The sequence below is a fragment of the Zonotrichia leucophrys genome, chromosome 3 (genome assembly GCF_028769735.1).
Source record: "Zonotrichia leucophrys gambelii isolate GWCS_2022_RI chromosome 3, RI_Zleu_2.0, whole genome shotgun sequence".
Lineage (NCBI taxonomy): Eukaryota > Metazoa > Chordata > Aves > Passeriformes > Passerellidae > Zonotrichia > Zonotrichia leucophrys.
This window is the reverse complement of record NC_088172.1, coordinates 28,425,056-28,443,420: the sequence shown is the minus strand read 5'-3', so window position 1 is coordinate 28,443,420 and position 18,365 is coordinate 28,425,056. Positions and strand designations below refer to the sequence as shown.

Genomic DNA, 18,365 nt, shown 5'->3' with positions numbered 1-18,365 from the left:
CTTGTCTAGCATGCAACTGAGCAGAGACGACTCCTCATATTTTGTGTTTTCTATGTATAAAGTAGACAAATATTCTAATGTGTGTAAGAAAAATTTAATATTAGGTGGCACAACATTAATAATTATTAAGTCCACATTTTTACTTCCTATGGGTTGGAATAGGATGAAGGGCAGTGGTGAGGTGTCTGCATTACCATGGTAGTGGTAAGTTTTGCTGTGGGGAGGGGGCACTGGTGTGACCCATCTGTCTCTCTGCCTTGCAGTGTGGTGGTGGGACACTGAGGGACAGCTGTGCTTTGGTACCTCCTGGGTGCTGTTTCCAGTGAAGGAGGAAAGTGCTGGGAGGGGAGCAGAGCACCCCCTCACTCGCTGCCAGCTGGGCCCTGCTGGTGGGGGAAGCTCCTCTCTTGATGGGCAAAAACATTTTCAAAGCAATCTTACTGACTTTCTGTAGCAATTGGCAGAAATTGTCTCTAGAAGTGGTTATCCTACAGAAAGCAGCATAATAATGAAAACAGGAAAAAATATTAATTTGATCACTGTTGGTGCTCATGTCTGGTTTTCCTGTGCTAAAAAGTATTTGGATAAAAGCCAAGCATAGATGTGCATTCATTTAATAATTATTTTCCCACTGACTGAGTGCAACTTTTCTAAAACTTGCAGAGAAACCTGTTTGGCATATCATGAATATTGTAAAGATCATATCTGTCCCTTAAGTTGCTTGCAATTACCTACCTCATAACATTTTCTGATTTGTGCTGTGAATTTCAGTGCCTTTTTCTCTGTGAGGTGTGGTAGATTTGTACCTTTTCACTCCAAATTGCCAGTATATTACTTGACTACACAAACTCCACAGTTTTGTTTTGTTCTGGTGGCTTTAGTAGGGACTGCAGGCCAGGCTGAGGTGGTGCCAGTGCTGGATGACAGCAGCTCCAAGGGGTCCCACTTGTGTTGCAATGTGGCCACTGCATGGAAAGTCATGAACTGGGGAAGACAGGCCAGTTTCACTTCTCCCACCTTGTCCCTGGAGGCCCAGTGCAAACCAACCCTGTCAATTGTTGCTTTTGTATCTGGGTGCAGGAATGGTGGAGCCCTGGAGCCTGGCATTCTGGAGTGCTTTTAGCATCATCATGGGACAGCTGTTGTTTGACAGTGGACCATTAAATTCTGCTGTTAAAAATGCAGTAGCAGTTAAATTATGTGAAGAATTACTATTGCAAAAGAAGGACAAAATTTTCTTATTTATGTTCTTGTCATTGTGGCTGATACTGTTTTTCTATTTTTGAATTTCTTCCCAAGCTTTCAAAAATGTTTCATTTTAATATATGAAGCGGAGCTCCTAAGGTGTCCTAGAACGTAGGCAAGTGGTTTCAGCAGGGTGGGAGAAGGGGAAATAAGGTAATAAACATACACAGACATCTCTGTAGGGTTTTCCTTTCTGTCAGTTAACATGCAAAATTTTAATAATGGTTGGACTTTCTATTTTTTCCTGGTATTCTGCCACCACTTTTTTCCATTAATTATCTCATTTCCCCCACTTTGTTTTCTATGATCTGATCATCCAGTTCACTCCACAGATGATTGTGAATAATCAGGTTTTTGCTTCATGTGTTTCATGGCACAGATTATGCCCCATGAAAGGTTTTACTCTAAGTATCAGGCTTTGCATATAGGAGAGAATATTGTCCTTAAATTTTATTAAAAGAGAAGTTTTGTTTAGTTAGTAAGCAGCTTGGGAGTTTTTTTTAGTAAGAAGGACAAACTGCTTCATCTAAAACAAAATTGTAGTCATGTTTTGATGGTCTGGTAATGAGGCACAGATAACTGACTTAAGTGACATGAAGACATTTAATAGATGTCTTTCTTTTTAATATAAAAGTTTTTTAATATATAAGCTTAATATAAAAGCTTATTTAAATAAGTGGGTTGGGGGGAAATAAAACAAAAATTTAAATCTGGCTGGAGACAAGATGGAGACAAAAGCTTCTGGAATGTTGGCAAGAAGTCAGTCTGAATGTTGTATATGTCATTTATTCCTGGAGCAGACATGGGGATTTTGGTTAATTAAGTAGGTAAAATGTTTCTTGTTAGTGACATCTTGGGTATTTCCTTGGAAGTGCTTGGTAATTGGGATGAAATATGCAGCATGGTAAAAAAAGTACACTTTTCATTTGGCACGTAATGGTTTCAGCTAGGGCTGAGATCTTAGGAAGATAAATTGTATTTAATATAGAGACAGTAGTGGGCCAGAATAAAATATTATTCTCTAGAATAGAGTGTTACAGGCAAGAAATGATAGATAAAATGTTATGGTCTAGAGCACAATTTTACAGGGTTTTTGAGTGTAGCTGTCTTCAAAATAAGACTTTTGAATTAGAAAAAACACGTTTTTTAAATGAACAGCATTAGCTCATACAGTTAATCAGCAATCAAGTTAAAACAAACTATGTGTATGTTAAATAAATAAAATCACTTCTAGTTGTTTCCCTAATTGAATAGGATCTTAAAATGCTGTTGTGTCACAAGCATTTGTATGATTGACTGGAGTTTTTAACATGAATTTTTAGCAAACAAATCAGAAGCCTCGTTAAAAGTCCCACAATGGGATTTAGCTGGTGACTTAACATTCTAAAATGTCAGCTGATTTACACTAGGGAGAGAAATGCAGTGTTAGATTTTTCCATGCAGCTAACTCGCCTACTAAAATAGGAGTACTGGAACAGCTGAGTGTGGCTGCATGAGTCGAGATGGAAAGGAATCTCCATCAGAACAGCAGGAAGGAAAAGTAAAGGGAGCTGATTTTTAACTTGGGGAATTGGAGGAAACTTATATGGAAAAATACATTGATAGTGCTACCTAATACTGTGCAAACAAATCTTTTGCCTTATCATGGAAATATGCAAGTATTCTTAATATTTTCTATTATCTGTTCATACAGTCTGGGTTTATCCCTGAATAAAATACATTAAATACATCTGTGGTGTTATAATTAAGATAAACAGGGTAGAGTAGGATTTAATATGATTGCATAGTGAACCTAGCACGTTCAAGATCCAGCAGCAATTTACAAATTAGTTGTTATCTAGTGCCATTAGTTTGTAATTTCTTCTATAATGTTTGTCTCTAAGCTTTTAAAAAATTAATCAGACTGGGACCGCTTGAAACAGTTAAACTTGAAACCTCCAGACTGGCTGGTCTCAAATGATCTAAATTAAAATAACAGTTACATAATCTATAGTACTCTTTGTTGGTAATGCAAGCAATAGGTTTGTGTTCTCTAAGTGCTGTGGGATTGATTTGTTTGTAGCATGGTAGCCAAGAGCCTAACTGTAGGCTTTCTGTGAGAAAATGCAATGTTATAACTTTCCCTAATATTCACAGGTTTTAGGACCTGCCCCAAAATGGTGTTCCTTCTTGGACAACTTGACTGAAGAACTGGAAGAGAATCCAGAAAGCACTGTTTATGATGATTACAAATTTGTTACCAGAAAAGACCTTGAAAATTTAGGTAAAACAGTTGTATACACTCTTTGGCTGACTTCTTTGTTGAGCTTTTGAACATTTACACATCTGATTTTTGTAATTCCAGTGTCGTGTATGAGGGCTACTAGAAATTCACTGACATTAGTTTTCTCTTGTTTTCTTGGTTATAAATATTCCAGACTGATGGCTCTAAGTTCTTTGATTCCCAACCAGTATAACACAAGACACTTGTGTTTCTCAGATTTTTATCTCAAGAAGGTAATTGATATTTGCTGGTATAATGCATCTGGGAATCGGTTGTGCTTTCATATGCCACATGGAAAGCATAGGAAGAAAAGTTGGTTTAGTTGTCAAAATATTTTTGAGGTGCTGAAATAGAATTTGGAACTTGCAGCCAAAGGCTACCCTATTTGAATGTAGTAATTTTCAGAAAATACAAATCGTTCTAGGGCTAATAGTTTCAAGAAATTGAAATACTGAAAATTATATAGCAGAGAAGGTAAGCAACCTTGTCTTGAGGCACTTAGTCCTTTTTCTGTCCATTACATGGTTTGATTGCAATGTTTTGCTCCAGTTTACTTATTTTACCTCTGACTGTGTTGGGTTTGACCCAGGGCAAAACTCTTTAATTGAAAAATTTATCACACTAAAAAAGGGATTATCAAATATCTATGGACTTCCCAAAAATCATCCTCTGGAATTCTTTGTGAAGTTCTATAGAGTATAGTGCATGTGGCAATTTTTAAGAAGTGCTCAGTAACATGTATTATGACAAGAAAAGTGGATCTGGTTGCTCCAAAGAATCTTAAATTTTTTTGCTGGCCAAAACGATTCTTATTCCCACTTTTAATTAGTCTTGATGTCATGACTGTGACTGTTAGATTGATATTTTGCGTTGGCAGTGTTTGTTTGTCTTAAGGAAGTGAAGTGGCTGTCTTGGAATAGAAGTTCTTTATATGTGAAAGTTCTTTGAAATTCTCTGGAACTTTTTTCCTAGGCCTTGCTCATCTCATTGGATCATCATTGCTCAGAGCATACATGCATGGCTTCTTCATGGACATAAGACTTTATCATAAGGTAACTATGGCTGAATCTTGTCAATTTTTATTCTTAACAATAAATTATATGTGCTGTGGGGTTTCTTCATCTTTTTGTGGTTTTTCTTGTTTTGGCTGGAGTTTTTTTCCATCCGGATAATGGACTGTGTCCTGTATTAATGGTACTTTCCTTTTACTTCCTGCTGTTTGTTCAAAGGCAAAAATGATGGCCAACCCCTTTGCCTATGAAGAATATAGAAGAGAGAAAATAAGGCAGAAGATAGAAGAAACTCGTGCACAGAGAGTTCAATTGAAGGTAAATCCTAGAAATAAATGGTAGACTTTGGGGAAAGCTATTCATAAAGAGTAATGTATTCCTAAGTGTATCTTAGAGATGTAGTGACTTAGGAGTTGAATCTGTTGTCATTGCACACACAAAGTAATTTATAGAACTTCTTGAATGGAAGCAAAATTCTCATGTGTGGGATTTTGAAAGGCTGATACCAAACTAAAAGAGCAGGTCTCATCTCATTTGCCACTTCAGCAAATAATCCACTGGTAAAACTTTGCATTTTCTACTTCTGTCATTAAATTACTTGAGCCATTGAAACATGATACTCTGGAAAGAGATACATGAAAATTGTATTGTGTTTATAACTACTAACTTTCTAGATTGGATCTGTTCAACATAAAAGGAGAAAGAATTGCTTTTAAAGTTCTAAAGGTGATGCATTAGAAATTAAAAATAATATACAAGTTCTTTAATCTTCTCTAAGGGCAGTTACTTTACTAGTACTTAGAGATATTTGGAACAGCAAGGAGCTTTTCTGAAACAGTTGTAAGTAAAGCATGTAGGTTGCATGTGTAAAAGGCTAATTTATTAATTGCTTTCCTCTTTTTAGAAACTCCCAAAAGTTAATAAAGAACTTGCACTCAAACTGATTGAAGAAGAAGGAGAAGAGCAACAGTTCAGTAAAAAAAGAAAACAAAAGGTGAGCTCTTGTTTTGGTGAATTCTCTAGCTGGGAGCACAGAACTAGCAATGCTTACAGGATTCTTTTTTTTTTATTGTTGCTGTTTGGCCAAAGAGATTCAAAATACCATTGGTTCTGTTTCTTACAAATAACGTATTCTGGTAGGTGGCTTTAAGTGTATTTGACTGTAGCTGCAGCACAAAAAAAAACATATAGTAACTTGATTCTAAAAATTATTAAATACCCATTGTGAAGGTAATATGGGTTTCACAGAACTCCAAAAACTGGTTAATGCAGCCTCAATACCACAGCTGTTCAAACAAGACTTGTTCTTTGCATATGTTTTTGGTATTTTGGTGGTGACCATGACAGGATAGATGTTATCTATAAAATTTAAGATACAATTGCCTTTTTTGTGTATACAGTTAAATATGTTTTATAGAATAGCCAAAATGGTTTGCTTTTATGCAACAGGAGTTCTTCTAGATGTTAAAAGTAATCTACTACTCTGCTATGAGAAGTTTTTAATTGAAGAAATGGGTAAATGTTTAGTATCTAGTGGGAGGGAGGGCTTTTTATAGGTAGCACTTCATAGGTGCTCATTCTTACAGGACTATAGCATTCATGATAGGCAGACACTAGCCTGCATGTGATAAATAATGAAATGTTAGTGTTGAGGTTAGAGGAAGGATGAATTACTAAAAAGATAGGTTGGTGGTGAAACTTAAATGAGAGTTCAGTAGATGGGGACTGATTTGTCTTGAAGTACCTAGAGATTGTGTTATTAAGTGGACTAAATAAAGTGTATATAAAAATGTACATAGAGATTATTTTTCTCAAACAGTATTAGAGTCCTATGACAAGCAATTTATTTCAGGCTTTGGGATTTAATTTTTGTTGTGGTTGAAAGTTACACATTTGCACTGGTTTTGTGTTTGAAATTTATTCTTGTTTTCTGTATCCTTAGTTCCACCCTCCTTTGCTTCAATAACAATGAAAACCTAGTGCAGTGGTGGGATTAATATGCTGGTATAAGTTGAGCAATATTAAAAAATTAACATTTTCTATTAAAAAGCTATTTGTGCAATAATTTCAAAATGACAGTAACTGGTCTTCTCCTAAGATGAATTAGTAGCTTGAACTGTTCTGAATTCACCAGCAGCATAATTTATACTGAGTTCATTTTACTTTGACATGATTTAAACTGCCTTTTACATTCTGCGTGTGAAAGTAGTGAAGAAAAAGTGTTATAATATGTATAACAACATTTCCTCTTAAGTATTTACACTAAAATAATAGTAGCATTACATAAAGATACGTACCCTTATAATTTGTTTTACATGTTGTAGACTCATCCCCATCAGGCAGTATATTTGCCTTGCAGGTACTGCTGATTAGTCAGTAGATATCAACATGTCTCCAGACTAGCTGGCTGAATGTATGAGAAACATTTATCTGAAAATATTAGTAATTGTGTATTTAAAGTGTCTGTACTTTGTATTAAAAAAACTCTTGCTTACAGGTAGCTTAAAACAATCTTTGTTAAAGTACAATAAGCATAAATCTTGATTTTTATTTGACCTGGAAGGATAAAGCAACTGGCATTTCATATGCTGGTTATTAATTTAGTTTAATTAAGAAAAAGTGTTACGTATTTTGTTAATGTCTGTTTCAGAATTGTCTAACTTGCTCATGCTTTGCTCCTGTTCCAGAATCTGCCCAGCCTTCTCAAAGATGATCGTTTTAAGGTCATGTTTGAGAATCCAGATTTCCAGGTGGATGAGCAGAGTGAAGAATTTAGGCTACTTAACCCACTTGTTTCTAAAATAAGTGAGAAAAGAAAGAGGAAGCTAAAGATCTTAGAAGAACTGGAAGCACAAGGACAGGTAAAATATTTTCCCATTTGGATTAAGAAAGCCTATGGAGTTTTCTTTTCCTCTGCTTCAGGCTTTCAGACTTTTCACCCCAGAAAGATGAAGGCAATGCAAGGATGTCTTACCAGCTACAATAATTAAGTGTCATTTATAAATTTATTCTAGTTTTTAGATGTAATACTGTTTTTGCACAAACACAGGTTTGAAAAAACATAAAATATGTAGATGGTAACAACTTTGTGATATATTTTCAGCTTATTTGCTGTTACTGCTTTTGTTCAAAAGTTGTAGTTGTCTGCAGCTGTATCTGTGTAAAAGCTGTCACGTACTCCAATTGCAGGAATGATTTGGAAAGAAAATTAGTTGATGATTTCTTATTTTATACTATTTTTGTCTGCAGGAAGAAGAGGAAGAACCAGAAGGAAAAGCAAGTGATGCAGAAAGTTCTGAGAGTTCAGATGATGAAAAAGGCTGGGTTGAAGAGGTCAGGAAACAGCGCAAGCTTTTACGCCAAGAGGAAAAACTAAAGCGGCAGGAAAGGCTCAAGGAGGATCAGCAAACATTACTAAAACCTCAGTTTTTTGAGATTAAAGAAGGAGAGGAATTCAGAAGCTTCAAAGACTCTGCCAAAAAACAAAAATTAATGAAGTAAGGCTAATGTTCCTATTTTAATAGGTGGGGGTAGATGACTCTCAAGTATTTCCCTACAGTGCAGGCCCACAGTGTTTTGGCATGGAAGCACTTGATAGTAAAGCTACATTTGGTGATCCAAGGGTATAACTTAAGGTGACATGGTCATTGTATGCTTTGTTTTATAGATAAACAAATACACTATTTAAAGTAGGACAGAGACACAATGCAAATGAAATTAGTAAGATACTCCTGAGTCCGTTTGGGGGATCCATTACTCAGTGTTAGTGCAGTGCTGTTCTCACAGGTATCAGTGATGTCTTTTGAGACTGGTTATATTTCTCCACTAGTGTCACTATGAGGTTAACAGACTGGATGTTTTTAATCTGACTGTCCAAAAGGGTTTAGAATGCTACATAAGTGGTCACTGTTTTGGGAGTAGGATCAAGATGGGTCAACATGGTGAAAGAAAAATTGTTTTGTTTGGGTATTTTTATGGCATCTAGAATTTTTCAAAATCTACACTGTCCTTATAATGTCAGGACTTATTTCTGTTTTTCATTTTGCAGTACAAAATACCAGGCTAGGAGGGTGTTTGTTAAGTGTAGTTTGTTTGGTTTGGTTCTTTCATTTCCTTAAATTGGTGATCATCTGAAATAATGGGTACATGGATAAGCATTTCAAACTAAAGAAAGAAAGAGCACATTAATTAAAGGACTTGGCTTTGAGGTGCTCAGTGGCTGCAAATCTCATTGATTTAGTTTTTTTCAGAGGTGAGTTGAGCCCTTCAGAAGGTGAGATTTAATAGAATTTTATTGTTTGGAGTACAGACACTCATTAAACCTTTCAAGACAGTAACTTCAAAGTTCTTGCAGCACAGCTGGTGCAGAACAGAATTTTGACTGATGATGGAAATGGATTGTTGGGCTCGATGGATCTCATAATAAACATTTCGGTTTTATTTGGAATGAAACTGTACAGGCAAAGGAAAGAAGGTGAATAATACAATGGGGCTGTTTCTTTCTGTCACTAATGACTACTCTACAATCTAGTTGTTTTATGGTGGGAATTTTTGGGAGACACATAAAGAAACACTTGATAAAAATTCAACCTTTTAACTAGAATGATCATGTAAAGTGGATTTTTAAGTATTAGCAAGACAGTGTTCCTATGGTAGTTAGATGGTCTATGATTTCCATGTTGTACTGTAAGACCTCTTTTAAGCAGAAATAGTGATATTTTATAAATAGGGATTTATAGCAGTTCAGCAAAACTGATTGCCATGTTTTCCTTAGCTATTTTTATCAGCAAGTAATTTCACACAGGGATTTTTCTTTCTTCTTTTTATTGAATATGTCCACTTATTCTGAACTTTTAATTTCCTTAGATGTTTCCATTAACTGTCTTCTGATTATTCTTCTTTTTACCTTTGTTCCAGACGATGAAGCAACTTTTCAATTTTGTCAGTTTTTCTTCTTTGTCAGGAGAAAATCTACTCCGGATACTCTGACAAAGTATTATAGGTTAAAAATAATTTTTTACATTGTGATTAGGTTTATAGTCATATTAGCTGTAACTTGGAAGGAGCCTGAAACACTGGTCAAATGGCACTGTATTCTCAGTGCAAGTGAAATATTTCATTAAAAGACTGTATGGCTGCAGACTACTCATATACTGCTCTTTTGCACAAATTCAGCTGCTGAGCCCCAAAGAAAACTCTAAGGACTCTCAATTTGAAGCATAAAGATTTCATTTTGTTCAAAATACAGAAGGCTTAAATGTGAAAAATGGTGTTGAAATTCAAGTAAATAAGCCAAGATAGTTGTAAGGAAGAGAAACATTTTATATGGGTTTAAGGGAGAAAAATAATTTCTTCACCCCAGGAGAAGCAAAAGCATATATCACAGACCTGTCCTGTAGAGGAAGAAATATCTGTGATGACATAAACCATCAAAAGACTTGTAGCAGGCTGCTTGTAAAGAAAGGAGAATGTCTTAAGATGTGCTGCTAATAGATATCCTCTCTGGTAGATGCACAAATAGACTGTAATGTAAAATGTAAAAAAAAAACAAAAAAAGGAAAGGAATTTGAGGACAGACCAGGATGACCAAAAAAATTAATGTGGTAGCATCACTTCCTTTGTTTTCTGAGTTGCTGTCATTGAATTGACTTACATGGGGGTTTTTTATCATTGTCTAAACAATTAGCTGTGTACTCACTGATCCCCTTTGTGGTCATCCAAGCATTGTTGTCAGTATGGAGTTTGGTGTTCATCAAATTCTTAGGAGAAATTTAAAAATCAACAGCTGATATCTCTTACATATGATGCATATCCGTTACCATTTTGTAGTCATAATGATTTAGCCTGCGTTGAGCTAACTTCTTTGGTTAGTAAGTATTTTTACATATTATAATTTTATGGAGAAAATAAATATGTTTTGTGCTGGCCTTATTCAGTGATAAATAGTCAGCATAAAGGTAATTAATTGAAGTAGGATACTGAAAACTGGGAAGACTGTAGTGGCATGTACAATCTGGTGAGGCTGGCATGTTTGTCTTTGATTTGATATATCCAAGTTACAGGATGATGGTCTGTGACCAATATAATTAAGTACCTTAATACCTTCACTATGCATTTAATGGCTAGATGTTCTTTTTCTCTCTAATCATATAATGTTCTACCTGAGGAAACAGTTTATGACTTATATAAAACTGGGTGTTTCTTTTGACATGTTCCTGACTCAGCACGGCTCCAAGCCCAACTTTTAAAGCAGTGATGCGTACTATAAATTTCTTTCTAGACCAACAGTCTACATTTTTCTGTCCAGGAAAGCTGCAAAGTTTACTCATGGTTCTATAAAACCCCTTGTTTCAAATCCGTCTATGTTTAATTTTCCCCTTTTGTACTCTTACACTTGCACAAAAAAGCTTCAAATCCTTGCTTTCTTTCCCTACAACATAAGTTTCCTACCTAGTAATTTGAAAGGAAACCATAAAAGGAAAGGATTTTTATCTGTGTGCTAAGAGTTTTTTGATATACTTGATGTCCCTTTAAAGAAGATGTTACTGAAGTTAAAAAATGTCAAAATCAAAAACTATAGTAGTCATATTTTATAAAAAGTATGACAGTTAATGCATTTGTCTTCAGAGGTGGCCAAGAAAGCCAACAAAAGCATAGTTGATATTCCTTAGTATTGGTAAAGAGATATTCCTGTTTTACAGCAGGAGATGTCCTGAAAAACTGTCCTCTTATAATGAGAAAAAAAAAAAATTGCATGGGTAATTTTTTTGTTTGGTTTTTACATTAGGGCAGGGGAATTCGCTTCCTATGATAGTGTGAATGTATCTCTTGAATTAATTTGTTCAGGAAGATGTAAAAAACCCAAACCAAAGAACCCAGCTGTTGTTTGTATATCAGTATGTACAATTCACTATCATTTGAGGTCTGCACATTTTCAGATAAATAGAGCCATACCTATGGTTTTTTTCAGTAAGATTACAACCCCACAGCATGTTGCTAGTACCTACTCATTTTAATTTTTCTCCTGACTGAAGCAATGTCTAGGCAGTCATGCTCAATAATTGCTGGGTTGTAGCCATATTTCTCCAGTTCACTTTCAAAGGGGAGAAAATGGGGCTTCACTTGAATGTAGAAATCCCACCACAGTGTTGGTGACTGATCTTCTGCCACAGTTAGCTCTAAGGCTTAGCTTGTCTTTCCGATTCGCACAGATGGAACAAGTTTTTACATGTACTCAATGAAAAATATACTACAGAAAAAAATACAAAGTACCTAGTCATGAGAAATAAAGTAGTTCTTGACAGTAATTTTTCATTGTTAATCTGAAAAGTCTTTGTTACATAAAATGGCTCATTAACCAAAATTCAGTGGACTTCAGAGGCTTCATGCATAGGCCACAGCCATGAGTTCTTCATACACAGTAAATGCCTTTGACTTTGGTGGCTACTCTTTTTTATATATGATCTCTGTTTTTATGATGATTTATTTTCTGCTTTAAAAATTGTACAGAAAAGATCTCTTTGACCTCTTCAGAGAGGGCTAATGAGGCACTAACAGAATCTCAAATTGCAGAAACTGATTTTATTTACAGTACGGGGAATGTTTTCTAAGCACATGCAGAGAGTGTGATCATAGAAGCCATGTCATATTCTCAGAGGGTGCTACTTGACTCATAGGACCTACATTACAAGAGAAGGATGAGCCATGTTAGGACTCCCGGGTGCCTTTAGGGAGGCTGGCTGAAGGCAGCACTGTCCCTGTCTGCCTGCTGCCCCCTGAGCTGGAGGCTGTGTGGGAACAAGGTGTTTTTCTACTCCTCAGCTGTTGCAGTTTACAGCCCACCTTAACTGATGTTGGCAACCATGATACTAAATACCAGCTCACAACCTGGAGCCACTGGGGCACATCCATGTGGCTTGCTTTTGCTGAGCATTAACTTCAGTGGAGGAGAGCTGAAAATTGTCAGTTTTGTCCACAGCACCTACCCCCTTGTCTGCAGAAATACTGGAGTTTGGTGCCTGAGGGAAAGGCTCTACACCAGTTTGCTTACAGAAACTCAGTGATAAACTGGGCTTGAAGGCATGTGCTTGTGTTGAGCTCCTGTCTGGGCCCAGGGTCTGTCTTTATAACATTCTCTTGTTTGTATTGTTCTTTTAATCAGCAGACTACTTAGACTGTTTTGGGCACAGTGTCCAAACAGGCATTCGTGCTTGGATTAAATAGTGAAGTGATTTGTTTGGAGATTAATTCGTTCAGGTGTATAGTCAAGCTTACTTCCTTCCCTCAAAAGTGTTTCCAATTCAGAAATTACAAGATTTCAAGGAAACTGAATATATCTAGCATTGCTTTTTTTAACATCACCAACTTTATTGGATATTTCAGAGAAAACTATAGCAATAGAAGGGTGTGGTTTCTTTCTCAACTAGAATCATGTTAATTTTTAGCAGCAAAAACAATGAACTTTACATAGATTTTAAAGGTATTTCTATTGAAAGCAGTGTCTGGAGGGAATTATTTGAATTTATCTTTCTGTTTCCTGAGTGTTTTTTTTTTTAGTTATGACATTTCAAGTTTCCAGAGAAATTGAGATTAGTTTTGACTGCATTATCAACTTTTATTTAAATGATAAGTAAAAAGATGGCAAAAATAGGGACTAATGTTAGTTTTTCTCTGCAGGAAAACTCTTGAAGATCGTTTAAAGCTTGAAGAAAAACTTGGCACACTCAATGTGTCTGATACCACAGTAGGCAGCAAACAGGCAACATTCAAATTAAAGAAGGTGAGCTATATGTGTACATATATATATTTATGTGTGTGTGTGTGTGTAATTTTTAAGATAATGCACAAGTAACTTAAGTTTTTGCATGAAAGAACAGGAACTTAAAACCGTCAAGCAAATGTCCCTCTTCATTCCTTTATAAGCTGCCAACTCTTCAGGTTCTTGCCAAGAAAATAAAAGCCTCCGGTAGGACTCTGTGTTTATCCTGTATAACTCAGGCAACACTCATAAAATCTTATGTTCTGGTGGAAAATAATGGCTTGCATCTTTTAGTAGTTTATTTGCAGAGGTACCACCAGAAGTTTGTGGCCTTGCCTGACTTCAGTGCCAGCACCGATCAGATCTCAGTCTGCAGATCCAAACACAACTTAGGGTGCTGCAATTTAGGCTTTCTCTTGGTTCAGCATGTTGAGAGGTCTCAGCATGAATGGAAACAGAGCTCTAAACCACCTTTATTATTGACCTTATGTAACACAGGTCACAGGAATGAGCTCTGGTCCTGTACTGGTTGTCAAATTCCATATGGAGTGTGTGGTTGACTGCTGCCTATTTACCTTGCTCAAGAGTTTTGATTTTACATTCTAAAGAATTTTGTAGATTGCATACAGATGATTGCTTTATAGTGTGGAGACAGTTAAATAAATGCCTCTGTGCATGTGCTACTGCTGCAATACACTTAAGGATTTTTGTACTGGAAAATTGCTTAAGAACTAAGAGAGGATCCAATTTAAAAGCTGAAAATCCATATGAATTGATACTTGACCTGACAAAATTTCCTTTGGTTAAAATTGGTTTTCCTCAGGTAAACATCTTTGCTATAACACATTTCTCCTTATCACTGGTCAAATACTGTTCTCAGTGGTAAAACAGAAATGGCTAACACAAAAATGGCTAAGTAGTTATTTAATTGTCATGTTGGATATGCCTGAAAGGGGAAAAAAACCACCCCAGAATTATTGACTGTTTCTGCCTTACTTAGTTTATTGATTATTATCTGTTGGCAGATGTCCTTTTTCATCTATTTTTGATTCCTATATTGCTGGAATTTAAAATGTGGTGACTCTGGAATAAAATTGCAAATTCCTCTGCAGGGCCTTGTAGGGTAATCTTTCTGGCAATTTTATCAACTCTGTAACTGCTGGTGTCTTGCAGCTCATTAAATGGGGTTTGCAGGGCTTCAGAGAAGGTCTTTTTTACAGTAGCTTGAATTTTCAAAGTGCAAAGCCACAAGGTTTCTTGCAGTTGGTGGTGCATGCTGAACTGTCACCTTTTACTGACGGAGATTTGAGAGCAAAGTAGACAGACCTTGCAGGAGGAAGACAGACACTGCAGTGGTTCAGAATGCCAAATTTACTTGATTCCATCAGATAAGATACAGCTTTGAGGGGTTTTTTCAATTATAGTGCTTCTGACATGTATGGATTTTCTTTTCCTGACTTTTTACTGATATTACTTTATTGAAATATGTACAAAGTCGTCATCTGCATTAAAATGATTTTTAAAAATCTAATTTAAAGAAAAATAGTGCATCTGCAGTGAAGATATTTTCTCCTACCAAAAAAATAACAAAGTAAGACTTAACAAGTCTTCTCTTAAATAACTAGACTTTCTGTATATCTTCTGAAGTCCTAAGGAATGAGCCAGGGAGAGCTAGGAGGAAGTCACGCTATGTGGTCTTGGCACTCCTTTTCAGAGGATGAAGAGTTAGAATTAACAAGGCATAAAAGGGATTTTAATGTCACTTGAAATGTCAGCTTCTGCTTTGTGTTGCCCTTTCCTCAAAGGGCAGGTGTATTTAGGAGTAGGTGGAAAGATTTAGTAGGGGAGAGAATTGTCCTTCCATGGGGTTGGTGTCACTTCAACTCCTAAGTCAGTGGAACTGAGGCTGAACTTGGCTCCTGCAGGTGTGGTATGTTGGCAGCCCCCTGATGCCCAGCTACCAGTGACACATCCAGTGATGAAACTATTTGTCATTGATATTTCACAGTTTAGTTTTCAGGGAATTGGAATATGGTTCCTACAATGTGGCAGCTTATTTTTCGATTTCAATAGCAAATAGATCTAACAAAATTGTGTGATTTCTAAAATACCAAAGTACTTACACTGCTGGGACAGTATAAAAGACCTTTAGAAACCCCAAACCTTAAAATTTCTGATGCAGATCAAGGTCATTCAGTTTCAGTATACTATGAGTAGCTGTCAACATGAGCTTAAGTAAGATTCATCAAGACTCTTTCAGAAGAGGTCTGGAGACAGGGAGAAACTACCTGTATTTTCAAATAGGGGGTTTCTTGTTGCTGTACTTGCAGTGAAAATGGAAGTTCATAAATTTCATCAAAGTCTAAAAACCAGTAGCTTTTTCTGCCTTGATACCAGTATGGGCTGATTGCTATATTTGTTAAACTGGTTTGCATCTCAGCCAAAATGCTGTCCATGCAAGCAAACCTCTAGCTTAGTTTAAATGGTGTGTGCATGGGAGGCTGGGGGGGATGAGCTGATGTGAATGCTGTTGGTTACAGAAAGAGGTGCAGTGGGGATGCAGCTGCATCCACAGTAGTAATTCTGTCACACTCTCAGTGCAGTTATCCTGGGCTGCTTGAAATTGCTCTAATTGCTGGAGTACTTTCTGACATGGGCAGTTTCCTGAGCTTGGCTAGTTCAAGTCTGCTAGTTCCAGTTCATGCACAGTTTAAAGACAAACTTTAGTCTTCCAAAGAAAATAATAGTTTGTGACTCTAAGAACCATTTCATTTACATGGTACATCAAAATATCTTGCATGTTTTTGATTAAGGAAAGAAACATTAATAGATCATGTGCCACAGGAGCAGAGATTACTTTTATGTAGAAATTCCTTCTAGAATTGCGCACAGTCTATCAAACACTTTCAAGAACTCCTAAGAACGTGTTTTAGGAAACGTGTGCTTCAGCAAATTTAACTAATTGTTCTGTCTTTTAAAAATTAAATTGTGCAATATTAAGCCTGACAGATTTCAAGAAGCATTGGGACTATATTCTTGGGCACATAGTGTGGTTCTGGCCGGGGAGGCTCCTGTAGGGCCAGGGGTTGGATTCAGTGATACTTGTGAGTCCCTTCCAACTCAACTTATTCTATTTTGTGATTCTGTGATTAAACTTGAAAACACTAGTTAACCAAAGTAGATACTAAGTAACCACAAATTTGGATTGATGTTCTTAAGAGTATTTAAACATAAATTATGGACTGTATTGTTAAGCATTGTTTTTTTAATCTGAAATACATTATTCACTGTGTTTTTATATCTTTATGTTAAACATTTGCTTTGAAAAGCTTGGAATGGTAATGCCTAAGGATATCTAGAATTAACAGTTAGAATCTGACACAAGATAGCACAAAGCAACTAACTGTAACATTTCCAGATTTGCTTAATGGAATTCTGACTTGATATATTGATACTGGGACAATAAGGTGATGTATAAATTTACAGGAACCTGAGTCTATTTTTGTTTTAATATTCCAGTCAGAGCAGCAAAGGAAACAGCAGGAAGCTGAGAAACGACATCGTCAGGAGAGGAAAACCCTCCGGCGCTCTGCCAGTCATCTCAAGAGCAGACGTGGAAGAGGACGACTATTTCATTGATTTATGTTGGCTTTTTTTAAGAAACCTTTTACCTCATTTTCATTTGAAAAAGGGGCTTTTTCAAATTGGGACACAGTACCAATGGATTTGTATTTTGATTCATTGGTGAACACAAAGCCAGAACCTCCTAAACCTTGTGTTAATTACTGAAAAGCTTATGAAAGTTAAAGTACTGACCAAAGGACAATATGAATATGGTCCATTGTGAACTGTATTTGTTCAGAAATCACCAGCAATTGGTTATTGTGTAACCCTGGATGTTTTCTATATAAGAATTTAGTATACAACAAGGCTGCCTGTCTTTTATTTAACTTAAGAACTGTGAGTTTCAGTTTCTGAAATCTTTGTGACTGCTTAGATAAAACATCAAAGGTAAGTTGTTTTGTCTAAAAGCTTATCTTTACAAGGACACAACAAATTTTTCTGATTCTTGAAGGATGACACACAGTTGTATTTTTCAAAAACTGACTTTGGCTTTATATTCTTGGGTTGCCTTAATAGCAAATGGTACAAATGTTTGTTGGGACAATTGAGAATGCCTGATTTGGGTTCCTCTGAGTCATTCTGTAAGGAAACCTCTCTTGCCACACCACTGTACAAAGGGGAAGCTCAGAAGGGTAGTCCTATTAACTTAGAATTTGTAAGTACAAAACCTAATCCTGATGTTTCTGTTTTGGAAAGCCAGCCATGTTTCATGATAGATCAAGTGGTTTATCTTCATATAACAAGCACTTTAAGGCCATGCCAGTAGTCTCCTATGCTTCAAAAAAAGAGTTTAGTTAAATAACTTTAAAAAACCCTTGAACCTAAGTAGGTCATTATTTAGCAAATAAATTAGTTGTTACCTTTGATCCTAAAGGAACCTTTTATTGCTTTTTAAAAGCCTTTATAAATTACCTTTTTGCTAGATAAAAGAACCTGAACTTTGGTTCACCTAAAATCAGTGAATCTCCCTGTAACTGTTAATCTTTTTAAGAGACTCATAGGTTCTTAAGTATTTTGTTTTATAAACCAGAGAGGTATTAATCTGATCAGGTTTCTGTATTTGTAGAATATTTGCAATTACTTCAGTAAAAAGCCTTGGTTTCTCATAGCCTGATTTTTTTTTTTGTTTGTTGTTAGATGATAGAAAAGTTAGCCACGTGGATAACTTCTTTCCTCTCTGACTTAATTTTGCCTGCTTTAATTAATGGTTTTGATTATGTTGCTACCTTTAGTTTAAAAAGGCACTTTTCTCCTGATATTTTCATCTTCAAAAACTTACATTGTAGTCATCACCTCTGCCCTTGCATACAACTAAATGATAAGTCTCTCAATACCTATTTTTTTACCTCAAGCTGTCAAATTTCTGTATTGTTCATAAGTTTCTCATGCTTTTTATTTTTGCATCTTCCCCCTGGAGCATTATGTTATCTCTTAGAAACTATCTATGTGCAGTTTGGGTGTGCTT

General features: G+C 36.0%; 1 protein-coding gene across 1 annotated transcript in view; it reads left to right on the top strand.

Moving 5' to 3' along the window:
- NOL10 (nucleolar protein 10) overlaps nucleotides 1-17,195 on the top strand; it is a 49,225-nt gene extending 32,030 nt beyond the window's left edge. The window contains exons 14-21 of the mRNA XM_064707718.1: nucleotides 3,382-3,508; nucleotides 4,481-4,560; nucleotides 4,738-4,836; nucleotides 5,423-5,512; nucleotides 7,206-7,379; nucleotides 7,768-8,015; nucleotides 13,195-13,297; nucleotides 16,796-17,195. Of these exons, the coding sequence (XP_064563788.1) occupies nucleotides 3,382-3,508; nucleotides 4,481-4,560; nucleotides 4,738-4,836; nucleotides 5,423-5,512; nucleotides 7,206-7,379; nucleotides 7,768-8,015; nucleotides 13,195-13,297; nucleotides 16,796-16,915 (1,041 nt within the window). The 3' untranslated portion in view covers nucleotides 16,916-17,195. The remainder of the gene's footprint in view (nucleotides 1-3,381; nucleotides 3,509-4,480; nucleotides 4,561-4,737; nucleotides 4,837-5,422; nucleotides 5,513-7,205; nucleotides 7,380-7,767; nucleotides 8,016-13,194; nucleotides 13,298-16,795) is intronic.
- The last annotated feature ends 1,170 nt before the right edge of the window (nucleotides 17,196-18,365 follow it).